The sequence below is a fragment of the Wyeomyia smithii genome, chromosome 2, assembly GCF_029784165.1.
Source record: "Wyeomyia smithii strain HCP4-BCI-WySm-NY-G18 chromosome 2, ASM2978416v1, whole genome shotgun sequence".
Lineage (NCBI taxonomy): Eukaryota > Metazoa > Arthropoda > Insecta > Diptera > Culicidae > Wyeomyia > Wyeomyia smithii.
The window spans coordinates 85885838-85908257 of record NC_073695.1 but is presented as its reverse complement, the minus strand read 5'-3'; the positions used below and the strand labels follow the sequence as shown (position 1 = coordinate 85908257).

Sequence of the window (22420 nt, the reverse complement as noted above, 5' to 3'; positions counted from 1 at the left end):
AAATAAACGTTGACTAATCAGATCAATCGAATTTTGCGCTTCAACAAGGATTGACCATTTTCAATAATATAGTAAGTTACTTGTCATGGTTGGGGCTTGACAATTTTTAAATTTTGAGATGCAGTTTTTTCGGATGTCGTGCTTATTACTGAAGGAAAAGATAATTCAGTACGTTTTGAGACACGGAGATGAAGTAAAATTTATAACTTTTACAAATTTAAAAATGTGAATTATCTCATTAGAAAATATTAACTCTTCAATCAAGTTTTTATTTCATCCTGAAAAGGACAATTTGTTGTTCATTTTAGTATCGGATAAGATGCCGATCACATCTTAGCGTTATCACTGACAGTGCGAATAAAGTATTCCTTGTGATAAAATAAACAGCGAAAAGCTGATTTAACACTCAAAACTACACGGCTCACGTGAGTCAACTTTTCATTGAATGCATTTACTAGTGCCCACTATCGCACAGAGACTGCATTTCACTTAAGTGCCTCACTGCATCAGCCGCTATCGATGCTGAGATCCGCTGCAACTAGTTCGCTATCCATAGCCATGCCACAGTTGTGGCCGCTATACGCTGCCATTGGTATCCACTGTCCCTGCATCAGCTGGCCCAGCTGTTATCGTTGCTGGAATCCGCTGCAACCAGCGCGCTATCCATTGCTACGCCACAGCTGTGGCCGCTTTCCGCCATCGCTGGTATCCACTGCACTGCTAGTGCTGCTGCTAAGGGAGGACGACTGCTGTTGTCGCTGTCTAGAACTATTATGAGCGGCTTCGGCTGAAGCAGGCTCTTATATAGGCCAAATAGCATGTTTTAAATTGCAAGGTATATGATTCTGTCGACCGTGATTGGGAAGCAATCATATAACGACCAATCAGAGGTCGAATTTTTCGTTTTGACAAGGCTTGACTGTTTTCAATAGTGCAATAGTGTGAATAATAAAATTACAATTATCTTCTTTTGTGAAGAATCTTAGAAGATCCATCGAATACTAACCGATTTGTTAGCATTTGAAATTGGACATATTTTTCACTTATTTCGGTTTTAGATTTTTATTTCACATCCCTATGTAGCCGAACTTCCTGAGAGAAGTATTCTACTTCAAAAATTGCTTTGCCCGCCATTACCGATTTTTTTTCGCGTACCCCTTGAAGGCTTTCGCGTACCCCTTGAAGGCTTTCTCGTACCCCAGATTGAGAAACGCCGTTCTAGATGGTCAACGTGATGCGAGAATTCTCCGAAGTCCAAGGTGGGCGCAACTTCCTACTATAACGCGCCGTTGATTTTTTCTGTTTGTATCGTTGTCGACGGTACATCAATCTGACCACGAGGTGGGAGGTTACAGCTATAATGAACAATATTATTAAACATTATTGGATCGATCGGACAAACAATGGAATCAACATGAAATGGCTGCATAAATTGATTTCCAGGGGAGGCTGAAAATAAAAATACGTACAGTCGCTGAGCAAACACATTGATTCTGTCAGCAGACTCTGTATATTTTGTAACAAAAAATCCCCTAATTACAGTGTTTAGTCCTACGTCACCATCTTATTCAACCCTAGGGCTGTATACCTTGTAGTATTCATCACGGTGTTAATTTGAAAAACAAAAGACACTTTATCATAGAATAGTCACCAAATCGTTAAGAGTTACAGTTGAATTTTTTTATAAATTCATGGTGACATTTAGTAGCAATAGTTTTCCCAGTTAGTCACTGTGACTTTCGTGAGAAAAAATACATCAAAAGTTTTGTTTGAAAGAATATGTGACTTTAAAAAAAAAACTTATTAGTTATTAGCATTGTCACAATGGTTTTGGTAATCATCTCTTCTGGTTTGAGCAAATATTAGGAAAAGTAAGCATCGGGCGGCAAATGTTACTGTTTGGTCACCGAGACTTTTGTATGAACATATGTGTCTAATTTTGTTTGAAAAGAATATGTGATCTTTTTAAAAAAAAAAAAATAATATATATATATATATATATATATATATATATATATATATATATATATATATATATATATATATATATATATATATATATATATATATATATATATATATAATATATATATATAAATATATATATATATATATATATATATATATATATATATATATATATATATATATATATATATATATATATATATATATATATTATTTTTTTTTTTTTTTAAAAAGATCACATATTCTTTTCAAACAAAATTAGACACATATGTTCATACAAAAGTCTCGGTGACCAAACAGTAACATTTGCCGGTCAAAGCCCGATGCTTACTTTTTCTAATATTTGCTCAAACCAGAAGAGATGATTACCAAAACCATTGTGACAATGCTAATAACTAATAAGTTTTTTTTTTAAGTCACATATTCTTTCAAACAAAACTTTTGATGTATTTTTTCTCACGAAAGTCACAGTGACTAACTGGGAAAACTATTGCTACTAAATGTCACCATGAATTTATAAAAAAATTCAACTGTAACTCTTAACGATTTGGTGACTATTCTATGATAAAGTGTCTTTTGTTTTTCAAATTAACACCGTGATGAATACTACAAGGTATACAGCCCTAGGGTTGAATAAGATGGTGACGTAGGACTAAACACTGTAGTTAGGGGATTTTTTGTTACAAAATATACAGAGTCTGCTGACAGAATCAATGTGTTTGCTCAGCGACTGTACGTATTTTTATTTTCAGCCTCCCCTGGAAATCAATTTATGCAGCCATTTCATGTTGATTCCATTGTTTGTCCGATCGATCCAATAATGTTTAATAATATTGTTCATTATAGCTGTAACCTCCCACCTCGTGGTCAGATTGATGTACCGTCGACAACGATACAAACAGAAAAAATCAACGGCGCGTTATAGTAGGAAGTTGCGCCCACCTTTGACTTCGGAGAATTCTCGCATCACGTTGACCATCTAGAACGGCGTTTCTCAATCTGGGGTACGAGAAAGCCTTCAAGGGGTACGCGAAAAAAAATCGGTAATGGCGGGCAAAGCAATTTTTGAAGTAGAATACTTCTCTCAGGAAGTTCGGCTACATAGGGATGTGAAATAAAAATCTAAAACCGAAATAAGTGAAAAATATGTCCAATTTCAAATGCTAACAAATCGGTTAGTATTCGATGGATCTTCTAAGATTCTTCACAAAAGAAGATAATTGTAATTTTATTATTCACACTATTGCACTATTGAAAACAGTCAAGCCTTGTCAAAACGAAAAATTCGACCTCTGATTGGTCGTTATATGATTGCTTCCCAATCACGGTCGACAGAATCATATACCTTGCAATTTAAAACATGCTATTTGGCCTATATAAGAGCCTGCTTCAGCCGAAGCCGCTCATAATAGTTCTAGACAGCGACAACAGCAGTCGTCCTTCTTTAGCAGCAGCACTAGCAGTGCAGTGGATACCAGCGATGGCGGAAAGCGGCCACAGCTGTGGCGTAGCAATGGATAGCGCGCTGGTTGCAGCGGATTCCAGCAACGATAACAGCTGGGCCAGCTGATGCAGGGACAGTGGATACCAATGGCAGCGTATAGCGGCCACAACTGTGGCATGGCTATGGATAGCGAACTAGTTGCAGCGGATCTCAGCATCGATAGCGGCTGATGCAGTGAGGCACTTAAGTGAAATGCAGTCTCTGTGCGATAGTGGGCACTAGTAAATGCATTCAATGAAAAGTTGACTCACGTGAGCCGTGTAGTTTTGAGTGTTAAATCAGCTTTTCGCTGTTTATTTTATCACAAGGAATACTTTATTCGCACTGTCAGTGATAACGCTAAGATGTGATCGGCATCTTATCCGATACTAAAATGAACAACAAATTGTCCTTTTCAGGATGAAATAAAAACTTGATTGAAGAGTTAATATTTTCTAATGAGATAATTCACATTTTTAAATTTGTAAAAGTTATAAATTTTACTTCATCTCCGTGTCTCAAAACGTACTGAATTATCTTTTCCTTCAGTAATAAGCACGACATCCGAAAAAACTGCATCTCAAAATTTAAAAATTGTCAAGCCCCAACCATGACAAGTAACTTACTATATTATTGAAAATGGTCAATCCTTGTTGAAGCGCAAAATTCGATTGATCTGATTAGTCAACGTTTATTTACTAGAAAAAATGACTGACACGCAAGCAGCCGGGTTATCTTTCTTGTAAAAGTATTCTACTTCAACCTTGTGTTTAGTCCTACGTCACCATCTTATTCAACCCTAGGGCTGTATACCTTGTAGTATTCATCACGGTGTTAATTTGAAAAACAAAAGACACTTTATCATAGAATAGTCACCAAATCGTTAAGAGTTACAGTTGAATTTTTTTATAAATTCATGGTGACATTTAGTAGCAATAGTTTTCCCAGTTAGTCACTGTGACTTTCGTGAGAAAAAATACATCAAAAGTTTTGTTTGAAAGAATATGTGACTTTAAAAAAAAACTTATTAATTATTAGCATTGTCACAATGGTTTTGGTAATCATCTCTTCTGGTTTGAGCAAATATTAGGAAAAGTAAGCATCGGGCTTTGACCGGCAAATGTTACTGTTTGGTCACCGAGACTTTTGTATGAACATATGTGTCTAATTTTGTTTGAAAAGAATATGTGATCTTTTTAAAAAAAAAAAAAATTATATATATATATATATATATATATATATATATATATATATATATATATATATATATATATATATATATATATATATATATATATATATTTATTTATTTATATATATATATATATATATATATATATATATATATATATATATATATATATATATATCTTATGAACATTGTCACATGAATCAAAGTAATTATCCTTTTTCAATCAAGTAACAAAGAAAACATTAGTTCAATATCACATATTCACTCAATCTAACGTTCCATTAATATTGTCTCACAAAAGTCCCCATCAAGATGGGAGCGATAATTACTAAAAGCTGTAAATGTATATGTTGGAAAATTATAACATAATGTGATTGATACATTTTCCTCGAAAATTTTCATATATTTTGTAACATTATCAAAGCAGAGGAACATTCGAACAGACATATGATTAAAAAGCAGAATGAATTTAATTTTTTGTGTTTCTCGAATATTAAAAACTATCCGAATAATATCTGAAACCTAATTTCTCTGAAAGCGCATGAAAAATTTACTAGAAGCGATATACTTTCGTCGAGAAAATGGGATTGTATTTGAAAAAGACTTTTGGCATTTATCGCAATTTCAACTTGTTGTATGTTATTAGTTTATACGTACACATTCAGTCATTTTTAATTTTCATCATCGGAAAAAAATATTAAATTTGTAATATGTAGATGGTCTCGACCCAATTCACTGGACTGGTGAAAAAAATATTATCTTTTTAGGGCAACTATTTTGAGTCTTAGAGCAATATTCTGTTTTCGTTATTGTCGACCAGTGTGATCAAAGGTTGTCAAATTTGTTTTTATCAACAAAAAATGTTGACACAAATTGAAATGCTATTGATCATTGCACAGTGACGTCACAAAAAAAGAAGAATAAAGAGATTTGACAGTTATCGCGAGTTTGTTTACATAGAAATTTTTTTGGTTCGAATAAAAAATCGGAAGTTTCTTGTTAAAAATTGCGTTTCCAACAATAAACCAAAAGATCACAGTAACGAATTCGCATTGGCGGAGAGTTTTCCCATCTTTTTCGTACTCGTATCATTCATTTTCACTCCGATCATATAGCAAGTGAAAGTAAACAAACCCGTGGGAAGTGTCAAAAAAGTGAGGTTATTTTTCGTGTGCAATGATCTATATGACGCTACATATAGCATCTATGAATAATTTTTGCTATCCTTTTCTAATAGTAATTTCTAAACAATATTCAATATATAAAACCTGAGAATCAAATTTAAAATTCATTGTTTTTGTACTGCAAACAAGCAATAGTAAATTCGGCAGTACTGCAGTGGTGTGGTTAATTACAACATCGGTAACCTAGGTAACCTACCACGGTGTTATGCAGCTACTTTTATTTGCGACAAACATAAACAGTAGGATGAATATTAGATTAATGAGAGCGTGAATTTTTGAATAGTGATTTAAGTAATGATTAAAAATGGACTAATTTACCAAATATCGAATTAAATTCGCCAAGTTTACTATATTTTCATTGTTGGTCAAATCTATAACAGTAAGTAAGCGTATTTTGTTTATTTCTTCAATAATTTCGTAGAAATCTGGTGTTTAATCCATACATTCTTCGTGAACGTCGGCTCAATGAGATGAATAATAAAACTAATACGCTGTTACATTTTGGAGAACAGATAAGAAAAATTAGAGTATAAATGGTCATATAAAAAATTTAATTCGAGTTGTAAACTGATGACTTAAAATTATGAAATAAGTGAAATAGTGTTCCCACTCACGTCAACTTCAGTGTTGAGTTGGCGATGTGGTTGTGCACTGTATACTAAGTAGCGAACCTATACATTAGAGAAATGACAAGACACTCACCGTTAAGGCAACTGTCAACATCAAAACGGATAACGGCAATGCAAATTTATACAGCTCGCCCGTTTTGATGTTGACAGTTTCCTTAACGGTGAGTGTCTAGTCATTTCTCTAATGTATAGGTTCGCTAATACTAAGCGAATGTGAGAACCTACGGTAAATGTTCTCTTTAGTAAAAATAGCACTGCTCATGGTTTGAAAATAACCGGTACTCGAGCACTCTGATCAACAAGTGGTTTCTTGCTCTCTGTTTTGCTCAATTTCCACATCAAACCACCAGTACCGTAACCCATACTACTGTAGCTTAAGTGGTCGAGGGATGCCCAATAGAAGCATAAAGTATCCAGGTCAACATTACTCCATTAACCTCTTTTGAACGTCGTTAAAAAAAAATTACATAGGGCTATGTTTTTCTTCACATTTTAATGTCAATTGTGGTAAATCGATTACTTGCCGGTAATTATCGTGGTTAGGATTTGAAGTTACATTCTTTTAAAAGTATGTATCAGAAAAAAATTTAATATAATATTTTTAGCATAAGAGGAATATCATGTCAAACTACAGTTAAGTAATAACAAAAGTTAATTTTCTAATGTCTATTTCTGTTCCACTACACATTCGATGTAATTTGGAAAACTTATCAATTTATATGATTTCTAACGTCATTTCTGAACAAAAATTGTAAATAAACGATATTTTTCAACCAAATTTTTATTTTTTGCTTTAACACGAATCTGAAAAATATTTATAAAATATTTTGAAAATCGAATACAAACTGTTTAAACAATATTTAGCTTAGAGAAGAATCAAATTTTGTAATTTTCGTAGATATTGACCATCTCAACTCAAAAAGCACTAATGAATGGTGAGCAAAACATAAACGCAAAGGCAGTACACGCGCACACGAGGAATCGTCCGTTGGTTCGTTCCGTTCCATTCAATCAGACAGAATCAGTCAGTCAGCTTACATAGCCCGACAGAGTCGGTTTGGCGTAACTAGAGTTTCTTCCTCGGTTGGTTCGTGTGTGCCTCATTTCACAACAGTAACATTGCGAACCCCCCCGCGCACCGGTTCATGTGCTGATCTTGAGTCGCCTTGTTCCTTCATCTCTCACCGCAGCTCGTCGCCTATTAGAGGCCTATCGTTAACGGCTTCTGCTGAAGACAGACTGCAGTGCCGTTATTGGCAGTGCAGTTTTTTTACGTAAAGTTTGTGGTGCAGTTCTTAAGATCTCGTTTTGGAGTTGCATTGGAGAGAGGTTATCGGTTTGAATTATTTAGTGAGATACACTAAGTTACTAAGTGGTTACTACGATGAAAAGCAGTTGGTGTCGATTGACCTACGAGTTTACATAATAAAACCACAATTGTGGCCGTATGAGTAGATTGCGTTTAATGCTAAAGCTTCGTGTAGTGGTCGGATGAATCAACGAGAAAGGTAAGGTAAATTAAGTCACCTTTGTTGAGCGTGTTTCCCAGTTTGCACTACAACAGCAGTAACTTAAGCTGCAAAGCCTATGGCGAATGAGGAGGAACGACATCAGCAAGAAGAAAAAACGGCTGTGTATGTGTGCGGGTTTACTGTTTGCCAAAAGTAGCTAGAAAAAAAGTGCACCATCTGTGAATGTGAGTAATATGCAACTAAAAAGCAAGCAAGAAAGTTGATCACCGCTACGTGTAGTAGGTATGCGTTTAAAGCGAGAAATGAGTATCATTCGGTGATCTACTTCTACGTGTTTTGTTCGCGAGTGCTGGCGCGGCGAAGTGGAAAAAGAGTTGCACATAAATCGAGTGATTCATGGCAAAGAGGAAGATCTAAGTAGTCGCAAGAAGCCAAGCAGAAGACCGACCGTAAAGGTCATTGAGCGTAAATATTTTCATACTCTTCGTGGGTACCGTGTGTCGTGTGAAATTTAGCGAAACCCAGCGACGGCGCCATATCTCAAGACGAGGTTCCTCCTAGTCGGATTGTCGGAATACGCAACAACCTAAAGTGACGAAGCGACGCTTGTGTCGAAGAATTCGGCTGCTGCGCTCTGATGGTAAAACAACTATGACATGGGATCCTGCTCGAGACGACAATTTTTGTTGTCAATATGCTTCTTGCAGTTGGTGAGTATTAAGTTCAAAACCCCCTAGAAACTAAACTGCTTCCTGGAAATCATTCGAGTCGAGAAAACTTCATGCAAAATTAAAGAATGTGATTTTTCGTTGCGGATGCCGTTTTTGGAAAATGAGGATTTGAAAATTCTCATTCAGAGAAACTCAGCAAGATCACGTAAACTAAATTCAGATGTTACAAAAATTTGGTAAACTTAGTTCACTTACTATAATTCTTAACAGAATCTGGACACTTTTTTCAAATAGGCCAAAGTGTTTAAACTTTTTTTTGCTCGAAATACATTGAATGATGAGCGTTTTTAGGGTTCAAGAATTTCTAAACACTGACTTATAAATGTTATTCGCATTATCTATGAGATTTTTGTTAAACTTTGTTAAATTCTTTAATTAACTTGAAAAAGGTAGTTTTGAAATTTGTTATGAAATCTTTTTCGATTCAAAAGATCTCAAGGGAGCTTTTCCATATTTCAAATAGTACCAGTACATTTCGAATTGGCCATTTTTTTAAATATTGTATAAGATTTATAATAATTATTTTCTGATATTGATCTGATAAAAATAGGGGAAGGCTCTGGAAAACAGAAAGACTTGTGAATAATATAACGATATCGCAATGAAATATTGAGCAGGTACAAAATCGGAACGTCCTTTAAAACACACTTTTTTCAGGTTCCGCCCTGGAATCCAGCCCTCATTAGGAAGCACTCTTTTTTTAATGAATCAATAACTATAATAACCCTTCAACGGGCATATATCAGAACAATTCTGCACAAATTGTGCTGAACTTTACAAACATTTTCTAATTCACAAAGTGATATCTCTAATTGAAGAAACTGACGGTAAAATGTGACATACAAAACTGGTATTTGCATTGACATTTTGTATTCATGCAAAGCGATACGATGTTTCTAGAAATTTAATATTTTTCCCGCATCAGTCAATGAACAACAATTTTTTCCGATTTGCTCACATTTCAGCTACCTTCATAATTCATAAACTGTACGTCGTAGAAGTTATTATGTGGATTTGCAGTGAAATATCTTCTGCAATTCGAAGCCAACTCTAAATAAACAAAAATTTAACGGAAGTTCTACATACATTTATAATCTTAAAGTAGTAAAATTTTTGGAGTTTACGAGTTTTTTGTAAGAAATCAGAAAAAAAGAATTATATGCTTCCATTAAACTCTACTTGAATTTCATTTATAATTCTTTTTTCTGATTTTTTATAGTATTCTACTAAGACGCTCAGCAAAGATTTTTCAAATTTGAATTTTTTGTAGGAAACTTGACAAAATTGTCGATAACTTGTATATTTTCCTTTGAAAACGATCAATCCCATTCCTTTTAATACTTTTTCATACGCATTTTCCATTTTTTTTTTAAATTTTCAAAAATTTTGTTTTGCTAGCTTAGGAAAAAAGTTAGCAGAACAATGATCAAAAACAGCATCTCCAACCAATAAACCTGGTTTTCATTATGATTTTATTGATCGTTTTGATTTTTTTTCGGAAATATGATTGTGCATGAATAGCTCCAATTTAAAATACAGGTCGGACTCGATTATCCAAAGTTTTGAAAAAAAAAAATCACTCAGGATAAACGAATTTTCCGGGTAATGGTGGTGGTTTTTGGTCATTTTTGAAGTAGAATACTTCTCTGAAAAAGTTTGGCTGCACAGGGATGTGAAATGAAAATCGAAAACCGAAAAATGTGAAAATTATGTCCAATTTCAAATGCTAATAAATCGGTTAGTATTCGATGGGTTTCCTTCGTTCTTGCAGCAAAAGAAATTTTCTAAGATTCTTCTCAAAAGAAGATGATTGTAATTTTATTATTCACACTATTGTACTATTGAAAATAGTCAAGCCTTGTCAAAACGAAAAATTCGACCTCTGGTTGGTCGTTATATGATTGCTTCCCAAGCATGGTCGACAGAATCATAAACCTTGCAATCAGCGTTGCCATTGTGCCAGATAAATCTGGATTTTGCCAGACTTCTGTTTGCGCGCCAGACAAACAGATAAACCCTCAGAATCTGCCAGATATTTGTAAAAGAGCCAGATATTTTCCAGATTTCATCCGAACGTCTCGCAAAAAGGTCATTAATACAGGATGGGCCGTGCCTGGCCTTCACCTACCTACACCCGGCGAGAGCAAAAAAAAAGAAAAGGTCATCAATTCTGCCAGGAGTTTTATCCAAAAATGAGGGACAGATTTTTGCCAGACTTTTTATTTTCGTTTTGCCAGATTTTATTCAAAACTTAGTGGCAACGATGCTTTAATTTTAAACATGCTATTTGGCCTATAAAAGAGCCTGTTTCAGCCAAAGCCGCTCATAATAGTTCTAGACAGCGAAAACAGCAGTCGTCCTACCATAGCAGCAGCGTTAACAGTGCAGTGGATACCAGCGATGGCGGAAAGCGGCCACAGCTATGGCGTAGCAATGGATAGCGCACTGGTTGCAGCGGATTCCAGCAACGATAGCAGCTGGGTCAGCTGATGCAGGGACAGCGGATACCAATGGCAGCGTGTAGCGGCCACAACTGTGCCATGGATATGGATAGCGTACTAGTTGCAGCGGATCTCAGCATCGATAGCGGCTGATGCAGTGAGGCACTTTAGTGTAATGCAGTCTCTGTGCGATAGTGTGCACTAGTAAATGCATTTAATGGGAAGTCGACTCATTTTGACAACACGTGAGCCATCTAGTTTTGAGTGTTATATCAGCATTTCACTGTTTACTTTATCACAACGAATACTTTGTTCGCCCTGTCAGTGATAACGCAAAGATGTAATCGGCATCTTATCCGATACTAAATTGAACAACAAATTGTCCTTTTCAGGATAAAATGAAAACCTGATGATTAAAGCGTCAATGTTCTCTCTCTAGTTAATTTACATTTTCAAATTTGTAAAAGTTATAAATTTTACTTTGTTTATTTACTAGAAAAATGACTGACACGCAAGCAGACGGGTTATCTTTCTTGTAAATGTATTCTACTTCAACCTTGCGGTCGTTATTTGTTATTTTTTCTCATAGAGATCATTCAGTTTGTTGATGAAAAAAATGTACTCGATAAATATGTCGACGTAGCGGCTGTGTGTCGATGTTTGTCAAACATAAAAAAATTAATCATAATGAGATAAATCTATTGTGTCACCCACCTTCATGCATTGAGTCAACTACGAAGCATACAGCGCAAAATACTGCATCAAATTTGGCATTTCTTGATAGGATCGACGAAACGTCACGAATGTATAACACAATAATCGAATCTGTTTCTCTGTATGATTGAGCCCCGAATATTCGAGCCACCGAATAATCGTGCCTTCGGATAATCGAGTCCGAACTGTATTGCCTTCTAAAAACGATCAGAAACATTTTGATATAATCATGGAACACTCATAAATGACGACGCTTTTTTTTAGGTTTTTTCTTCAGATGCAAAAATCTTTTAGAAATATTTACCAATCCTACTCAAAATGCATATATATGTTCTTGAACAATCACTATATTGTTTGAGAATATATTTATGCATTGGTAGCATTGATAAATATTTCGAATGGCTTTTTGCATCCAAACCTGTGGTGCTCTAGAGTAACCATGGTAGAGAGAGGTTTTGAGTCGGCGTTATGGCATTAAATGAGCATTGAATTAGCACTAAGTTTTCATGTTATGAACTATTTGTGTTGCTGGCTTTGTACTTCAAGCTTTAGTTTTAACGTAAAATTTCCACACTCTATTGGGTTTGATATCGACCAATATTTGCGAGAAAAATTCATGTTATTATTTGAACTTATTTTTTTTATCTAGGCAAAAAAAAATTGTACAAATTCCACACATTTTATTCTTTGACCAAAACTTTGTAGATTCTATAGTTTTTGAGTGAATAATTTTATTTAAAAATCCCTCTACTTCAAACTATCCAAAGTAAAATGTTCACTTTAACTTGGTATCGCGTATATTCATTGAACAAATTTTCCATAGTGTATGTGCCTTATTTTGTTATATTATTTGCGTTTCGAATACAAATAGGTATTGGACACAAAACTGATAACGTCCCCTCGTTCCCTTTTTTACCAACGAACAAAAAAGTCACATAAAGCTCACATGTGTGTTATCAGCTCTTGTGTATTTTAATTGCGTGCGAACCCGTAAACAGTATGTGTTTTCGTATCGATTTGTTTTGTTTCCGTAACAGGTAATTTGTTTGTGATGCATTTCAGCCCGCTGTGCGGGCCAATTATCGATTAAATGGTGTTGCAATTGGTAAAGCACGACCCTTTTTTACGAGTTCAGTTTTTTCACCCCTTTGTAATTTTTCCCCATAAACCATGATTTATGTGAACTAATAGTCCAACATAACACGTCTATGGTATATCGTAGCAAACTTATACATTAGAGAAATGACAAGACACTCACCGTTAAGGCAACTGTCAACATCAAAACGGATAACGGCAATGCAAATTTATTCAGCTCGCCCGTTTTGATGTTGACAGTTGCCTTAACGGTGAGAGTCTTGTCATTTCTCTAATGTATAGGTTCGCTAGTATATCGGCAGTCACTCAAATTTAATGACGATGAGTTCACGCTTCCTTTATGCGCCAGTCAATTCGAAATTCGCTTGAATTGAAGTTTTTGTAGCTGTCATTTACAGGTAGTAACCGTAATTTCAATTGAGTTCGATGGTTTTCGCAATAGGACCGTATGTTGAACAGTTGTTGAATTTGAACAAGTATATGAACTATCTGTCAATCCTTCAACTGTAAGGGAGATTTCCGTAGCATGGTCCGATTGGAATTCATTGTTTGAAATGCACCGTCAATCAACATATTTTACCTTTTGACTTTCTCTAAGAAGCACTATCAGTGCCCTTGGAAACAGGTTCTTTAACCTCTAATTTTCACTTTTTCAATTTCGATTACATGAATTTATCAATTGTAAATATTACGAAGAGATATTAAACAGTCTGTCAACATCAATTTCATGAATCAGATAAGCGTTATGTTAAAAGGTGTCATGCTTTCCAGGGGACGTGACTGATAACGGTTTTGGACACGTAATATCACTTGTCACATCTAGCCGCTGCACGCTAGAGATAAGCTCTCGGAAAAAATATTACAAGGAATCAATTAATGTGACTCGTCATCAGAGTGTCATTGGTTTTTGAATTAACTTGAATTATTAAAGAAAATTTTTCGAATTCGTAATTTGAATCCAAAAAGCTCTCATGAACTCGGCAACTTACAGCAGCAGTTAATAATTACACACCCGTGTAAAGTGATTTCACTTCCCAGGCTTCAATGTCGTTTCAATTGAATGAAATTCTGTATAATCGGTGGTCGTTCATTGCCCAATGCAAGTTGAGAACCGATATAAGCGGAGCAAAGGGAAAGAAACTGAAGGAGAAGTTATTTCGAATAACAATAATAATAGGAAGAGAAAGATATTTATTTACATCCTGCCAATGTCTAGGCTGAGCTCTTTTTATGGTTTGCCCGGTTTACCAGTTTCTCCTGTTGGTCCGGTAAGCTGTGAGTAAATAGAGGCTACGTTTCTATCAACTGTCTTTCTCGCATTTTATTTATATCTCCATATTAGCATTTTTCTCTTTGGTTTTTACTTGCGTTTTGTGTTTTTTCTTTCTTTCTTCAATTCCTGTGAGTTTTCCCGAGTATTTTGCTTTGTTCTTCATGCAGTGCGTCTCTCCTGATCAACTTAGCGTAACGCCATTTCTTCTCTACTCGACGTCTAGAGTGAATAGCCTCAACTGTTTTGAAGTATGCTTGAAATTTACTAAATCTTATATCGATATAGCTAACATTTTACACCACTTCAAACATCTGGCGTCTTGGCGAAGCGCTAAAGACTTGAGAAAACTTTGCCTTTAAAGCGGCCACGCGTGATGACTTCGGTCGTTTAATCCCATCAGAAAGGATCGAGTGAAGCAAGATGTGGAAAAATTAATTCGCCGAAAGCATTTCCGGTAGATCCCGCAGAACCAGTTTTGACTCGGTAAGAAGTGCGGCCGATCACACCAAGTGCGAACCAAGATTTAGAAGGGATTTCTCGATAATTGATATCGAACGGTAACGGATGGACATAATTTCTGCACTTCTACCCGACTCGACTGTGTTGTTTCGGAGATAGCGCAAAGGTGGAGAGTCTATGACCGCTTGAATCTTTCTGTCATGATAATGCTGTAGCGCCGGTATTACATCTAACAAGAGCTGGCTCAAGGGAAAAGTAGATCGACGACAATGAAGAAAATCTTCGAATAATTTCAATCAAAATAAGTTTGCTCAGCTTGTTGACCCAAATTCACTAGTAACACTTAACGAGGGTTTCAGCTGGTCTGTACTTATAAAAATCAACCTCTCACTTTCATCCGCTTCCAACTGACACCACTTATGTGGAGACTGAACCAGATCACGAACTGTACGCTTGACGCCTTCTTTGTGCATAAAACATGTGCAAAAAATGGTGAAAGCGTGATCTTATACTGGTTCACTGCGCTTCAGGGCTGGTCTTTGATGTTGGAAGTAGTGAGCATAAAATAAAATTAAAATGCTTTTCCATTGTGTATTCTTCCGATATTTTCCCCATTCCCTGCGGACGTGATTGCGTTATGGAGAGAACGGAGCGAACTGGACTACTGACTAAACGCACCATAAAAACATATTCTTCTATTTATTAAGCGCTCACTGCACTACAATCGAGGGTGAAGTTTAAGTGGTCGTCCTGGAATGGAATGGAATTAAAGTGAGGCTATTTGATTAAACTGCTGAATTGTTTTCGATCTAACATTGTTTACTAAATGTGTTGTAGCGCCTAATAGGAGATTGTCAAGATTCATATATTTTCACTGTTGTTACTTCCAATGTCTTACGCATTTTCAGTTTCATTGAATTGAGCTATGGCCACTTTTCATTTATATACGAGTTTTTGAGTTCTACAATTAATTAATAACTGATTACACTGGTCGATAAAAGCGAAAAAATGATGTCCTGAAGCCCATAACTGTTGCCCTGGAAAGATTATGTCTTTTTAACCATTCCTGCGAAATTTGGTGCCTCTAGCCAGTCAACTGACGTCAAAGTGTCGCATAGTAATTGCTCACCGAATCCGTCGCTTCAACATTATGTTTACGAGAAAACTAACTTAAGTCTTTGAAAAAATGTTGGTGGTCAGGGGCACCAAAATTTACAAAATTGGTTAAAAAGATAGAATCTTTTCGTTTTTTCCAGTTTGAGCTTCAAGGCCACACCTGTGTTGAGCAGTGTTATTTACAGCGTAATCAATCTTGGCATATTCCAAACCAGATGCTTTGTGGTCGTGTACTAAAACATTTGAAGATTCGAACCTACTGTTATCTTTCAAAATGATCCTTTAAATATCAACTTTCGATTACACATGTACAGAGTTTGAAATAAAATTCAGTCTGATGTTTCTACAACATGTATTATGCCCAAATTTTTATCCCGAATGTAGGGTGGGACAAAAAATAAATGTTAGCTAGATGAACTATATTTTTGCGCCCTATTTTTAAAGAAAAAAACTTGTTTTAATACTTTTCTTCAAAATTATCAAAAATTACACATGCATAGTAGGGTGGCAATGACTTGACTTGCATGGGAAAATTTAACGTTTGAATTTCGTTCTTCAGTAAGGTTCAAAGGTTTCGTATTCTTAAACAATGTTCTCATACAGACAAAAGTTTTGCTCAATTGGACTTCGAAAAGTTATGGCGCAAAGCGGTCCAAGTTTCCCTATTTTGACTGATGAAGTTCATGAAATGTTCATTTCGATAACGAACTTAAACTGGGTTGGTTTTCGGTATCGAACTTTTTAATGGCAAATGTTTTAAAAATGCATGAAACGTGTTATCTAGAAAAAATAGAAAAAATCGACTTTCTGGGTTTTAAAGGAAATTTTCAGCTGGAAAACTCTCCGTTGGCCCAGCTCGGGAATTTCTAATCCCCAGGAAGTCGTTCCATCGGAATAACACCAGATCCCGACGTTTCATGCATTTTTGAGACATTTGGTATTAAAAAATTCGATACCGACAACCGTCCTAGTGAAAATATGTAGGGGAAAGGGGGGCAGTTTCGCTCAAAACGGTGATTCTACGAAACCGGTTTTGACATGGTTTTAGTATATTTCACAAAGCAAAATAATATCGAGTATGTCTGAGCATTAATGATAATGCGCTAATATCTGAAAGTGGTTGTCAAATTATGTCTTATAAAAGCAAAGCCTTGGTGCTACATTCCGATTCGGAACTCGACCTTCTGTTTTATTATACACAGACTTCGCAGCCAACTGTTAAGTGTACAGGACAATTGCGGGGCTAGCGCTACGATCCTACTGACATTAACAGTCTCTCCCGAGCCGGGAAACATGTTATTGAATCTTCGAGTATCGCTTACACTCTTGATATTACATTGAACAGATTTCAAATAAGTTAATCTAACGTCGAGAAGAACCTATTTTAGTATAATAGGGGAATCGGGGCAAAACTGACTTGTTGCTGACATTTTACGTGGATCAGACACCAACCCTGAGACTTTTTTACTCAATATAAGACATAATATGACTACCACTTTTAGATATAAACGCATTACCATTAATGCTCAGACATAAACGATATTATTTTGCTTTGTGAAATACACCCAGGTCGCTTTTTACGCGTTTTTTTCACGCGGGTTTTTTACGCCAATTCCGGAATTTACGCGGATTCCGGAATTAACGCGGTTTTTTTACGCGGATTCTGGAATTTACGCGGTATTTTTTTTTGCGCGGATTTCGGTTTCTCTTCACTCGGATTGCAAAATAAACGCGGGTTTTTTGTACGTGGATTCCGGAATTTACGCGATTTTTTTACGCGAATTCCGGAATTTACGCGGTTTTTTACGCGGATTTCGGAATTTACGCGTTTTTTTTTACGCGGCACGTATCCCCCGACTAAAAAGCAACTTTAGTGCATACTAAAACCATGTCAAAACCGTTTTCGTAGAATCACCGTTTTAAACTCAGGTTTAGTCCGATTTAAGATCTGTTTTTTTAAAGATGGGTAAGAAGATTCTAATATGTGGACAAACTCTTAGAATTTCGATATTTGGTCTTAAAACAAAATGGCATCGAAAATTTCCGATTTCTAAAAAATTCAAAATGGCGCCATTGTTGCCCCTTAAGTTGAAATATGTTTAAACTCGGGGAAATTTGGTTTTGCATCAAAATACACGAAAAATATATATTGAAACCAAGGCAGAAAAAAAGTCAATTTTTGTTGCACTGTGTTATTAACAAAAATCAATTTAGACTGATTCTCAGTCCAAAAAATGGTTCGGAACTACAAAAGGAAAACCGATAGAGCAAGTATCGACGAAGATGAGCTAGGAAGAGTTTCTAACGGAACAATGTCTTTGAGACACGCTTCTGATACCTGCGGAATTAAAAAAAGTACCTTGGTCTGTCATCTGAAAAATCAAAGAAACTAAAAAACGGAAAAATCAGAGAGCTTCTCAATGTTCTGGAACACTTGAATAAGGTTCCAGAAAGCAGCGTAAGTGAACCAATTTGCTGTTGTTTGACAATCACGAATGCCATTGCACTTTGAACTAAACAAATATTGCCGAGAAAATGGCATAGTTCTTGTATCCTTTCCTTCTCATAGCCAGTTTGCTCGGTTTTTATTTTATGAATTAAATTTGAAATAAAAGGATGAGTTTCGAGATTGGTGAAGCATCTGATCTCAGTCTCTGCTTATATGGATGAAAGAGTTGAAAAACAGAAAATTTTCATTAATCTAGAAAAGTTTTTCAACACTGTCCGAATGTGCCCTAGGCCTGTCCGAAACTACCCGACACACGGGGCACATTCGGACAAAAAAGCAATTTGGAAAAATTCAAATAAATCAATCGAAATCGCATCAACGCACACTAATAACACGCTTATATGATACTCCGATGTCCAAGTAACAGCCAGGATGAATTCAGATTTTTTTAAAAGTTAACAAAAAAATATTAAACATCAAGATCGAAAAAGTGTTCGAAACTGCCCCCCTCTCCCTTATCATTTGGTTCCGTAAACCTTTCCACACTGAGCCTATATGAATTTATCCCACTTGAAATCGTTTTGAATAACAAAACGAACACTAGCTGCCCTGTCTACAAATTGGATTATGTCAGATTCAATTTTTAGGTTTAGAGGTTTATCATTACTGGCGCGACTAATAATCAAAGCTTGCGATTTCTGAGCATTAAGTCTTAAATAGTTTGAATCTGCCCAAATTTTGATGGAATTTAAATCTTTCTTTATTAGTCTGCAAATGGACTCAGCACTCATACCCTTTTCCAGTTAATATAGATTTGGACATCATCAGCGAAAACATGAACAGACCAATATTATCATTTATGCAAAGAGTAAACAATATAGGGTCAAGAACTAATCCCTGAGGAACCCCTGATGTGACTGGTAGAAAATTTGACCACGTTTTCTGAACCAAACTGCTTGTTTGCGTTTTTTTAAATAGGATTATAATAGTTTGGTCGCCGGTTCACCAAAATTAAAGTTCATATAAAGTTTTCAGTTGGTTATGGAAAATCGAATCAAATGCTTTCCAGAAATCTGAAAAAATCATGATTACCTTGCCACCACTGTCGCAGCAACGCCAGCATCATCATAAATTTTGAGCATTGCTGTTTTAGTACTGTGACCCGGTCGATATCAAAATGATGTTGCGTAATTAAAATATTTGCTTGCAAACATTAATACATTTTAGCTTAAAGAATTCTTTCAAAGCTTTTCGATAAAGCGATAAAATACTGATGGGTCGTATATTATCCAAAGATCCCAGATTATGTTTCTTTCTAATTGGTAATATTTTCGAATGCTTTCATATTTGAGGATGTTTACTAGTTTCAATCATGCTTACTTTTGCTCAAAAGTAAGTATGCATTAGGGTGTCCCAAAAAAAATCGATGTTGAAAAAGTCAAGGTGCTCAGCCCTAAATTGAAAGATAATATTATTTATAGCATTTTTGTAGAACATCTCGACTTTCTAAAAGGTCGTTTTCAGGTTGCCCGAACGTGATTTATGAAAAAATGACTTTTTTAAGCTACAAACCCACTTTTTTGCACTTTTTTCAATTCTGTTCGATTCCGAAATATTTCCATATATTTTTTTATTTTTGTGGGGTTGTTTTTGAATATTTTGCCTGGTTTGGTTCAGCATTGTATTCAGTTTTTTGATACCCAGAGCCCATTAAACATCACAAAAAAATTAATTTATCTAATAATTTTTAGATAAAACCCTTCAAAACACATATAAAAATTTTTTTTTGATCAAGAACTGAAATTTTTACTGCAAAGCGGAATTCAAGATGAAAATTTACATGAAAAAAGATCCTTGATATCTTATCGGGGGGCTGAGATATCGGCGTTTTTACATGAGATGGAAAACTATGCATTTTGTCAAAAATGCCACTAAAGCTCAATATCTCCATTGCACAGTGTTTTATTCTGCGTTTGTGCGTATAATTTCCTAAATAGTGATTCAAATGATGATTATAGCCATGAGGTATGTTCGGAGAAGTTTCAGTATATTCAAAAATGCATCTTTTAAGGTAGAAAGAAGGGTGATTAATCCACCAATAAGTGAGATAAAAAATTTACTTTTTAATCAGAATGAGATAGACGCAAGGTGTCTTCGACAAAGTTTTAGGTTATCTTAAAACCAGAAACTTTACCGAAGACATCATGTTTCTATCTCTTACATATTACGAGCAACATTGAGTTTTCTATTAGAAGGCACAAAAAATCATAATTTTCGTTCTGACTTTTTTCGCAGATTTTTCTAAATTTTGAAACCTTCTACTAAGTTATCAGCCATCCAAAAATGCATTTGTTTTCTGAACATTGTTATTTTTTATCTCCCAAAATAAAACAGTTATTTAACATATTTGTTAAAATGCATAGTTTTCCATCACGTAGAAAAATGCCAATATCTCAGCTCCGCGATAAGATATCAAGTACCTTTTTTCATGTAAATTTTCGTGGTAAATACCGCTTTGCAATGAAAATTTCAGTTCTTGCTCAAAATTTTTTTTATTTGTGTTTTGAAGGGTTTATCTAAAAATTATCAAAAAAATTAATTTTTTTGTGATGTTTAATGGGCTCTGGGAGTCAAAAAACTGAATACAATGCTGAACCAAACCAGGCAAAATATTCAAAAACAACCCCACAAAAATAAAAAAATATACGAAAAAATGTAGGAATCGAACAGAATTGAAAAAATTGCAGAAAAGTGGGTTTGTAGCTTAAAAAAGTCATACTCTGATCTCTCTTCAGTTGTCGAATAAATCTTTCGCCTTTTTTTAAAAAAGTCATTTTTTTATAAATCACGTTTGGGCAACCTGAAAACGACCTTTTAGAAAGTCGAAATGTTCTACAAAAATGCTATAAATAAAAATATCTTTCAATTTAGGGCTGAGCACCTTGACTTTTTCAACATCGATTTTTTTGGGGACACCCTAGTATGCATGGTTTCTATATATGAAAATCGTCCAGTTCGGCTGATCTCTCTGCTATTTGATCTGTCTTGATGAAATTGTGGGTTTCCTCCTTGATTAACTTGAACAATTGCGTATTAGCTAGGAGAGGAAGGTAGTTTGAAGGAGGACGAAAGACTCTTGTTGTTCAAGAACATCACGAATGATACCAATGTTTCGAAGCTCTCCTGTACTCTACACGTGAGCGTCATTTAATCAGATAATGAAATATTTTCTGGGAAATTATAAAGATTACAAACCCTATTTTTTGGCAAACGGAAATCGGCATCTTGAATTTTAAAATGGCGTCTGGGATACATTTTTACTTGGCAATTTTCTGTTGTTTCTCATAAAACAAAAATCGCCATCTTAGATTTTAAAATCACGTCTGAGATAGATTTTTGATAGATTTTGGGTGGCATTTAGTCATTGTTGTGCTTTGTTGCAGAAGACTGTTGGTAGATAAACACCAAAACCACCAGAAGCAGAATGTAAGAACCATATAATGTATAGATGACGAAGGTTCGGTTCCACACCTTGACTTTGGATTAAAGTGGTGATGTTTGTTTGCTAAGTTTTGTTCACACGTAATCCCAACAAGATATGCGCAGTTGCGAATGATACCGAAGAATGACTCAGATGAGGCATTTTCTTTCTCCCGTTCTTTACAGTAGAAAACTCTTCCCGACGCGTTGAGTGTCTACAATTGTGTTAGCAAAATGCACATGACTGTTCTCGTTCCATCAAACATCACTCCACGTTACGTTCCCGAGTGATTCAGTGCGGTGCGGTCACCACTGAAGGCACTTCACAACAAATTAAACGACGTTCCCCATCTATTTATACGCTTACACCGGTACAGACACCGTCGTCGATAGCGATATGCCGCCGTTGCTTGCGTCGTCGGCTCGGCTGGCGATTATGTCATTCATGAATTTCTTACAAGTGCACGCAGTCACAGTCAGCATATAGGCATTTCGCCGACCTACGGAGAATACCTTTCAACTAGCGTTTTGTATAAACGCTAGTATCGACAGTATACTATCGTGTAACATGCATTATACTAGCATTCAATATCATCCCCCATTTCCCAGACGATATATAACACCACATGGCACGTTTTGTACTTGAACACGTGAATGCTAGCTTCGACTAACGACTCCAGTCCCGTGATCGATTGGAGCACATATCGCAGTCATTAGTGTTACCTTGACAGTAG

The 22420-nt window shown here is 35.5% G+C and overlaps 1 protein-coding gene across 4 annotated transcripts in view; it reads left to right on the top strand.

Moving 5' to 3' along the window:
* Positions 1-7416: 7416 nt before the first annotated feature.
* LOC129725834 (sodium/potassium-transporting ATPase subunit beta-1-interacting protein) overlaps positions 7417-22420 on the top strand; it is a 72598-nt gene continuing 57594 nt past the window's right edge. The window contains exon 1 of one of the 4 annotated variants that reach the window (XM_055682137.1): positions 7417-8638. In XM_055682137.1, coding sequence (XP_055538112.1) covers positions 8585-8638 — 54 coding nt within the window. In that variant the 5' untranslated portion in view covers positions 7417-8584. The remainder of the gene's footprint in view (positions 8639-22420) is intronic. The other 3 variants (XM_055682140.1, XM_055682138.1, XM_055682139.1) reach the window with 3 other exon arrangements.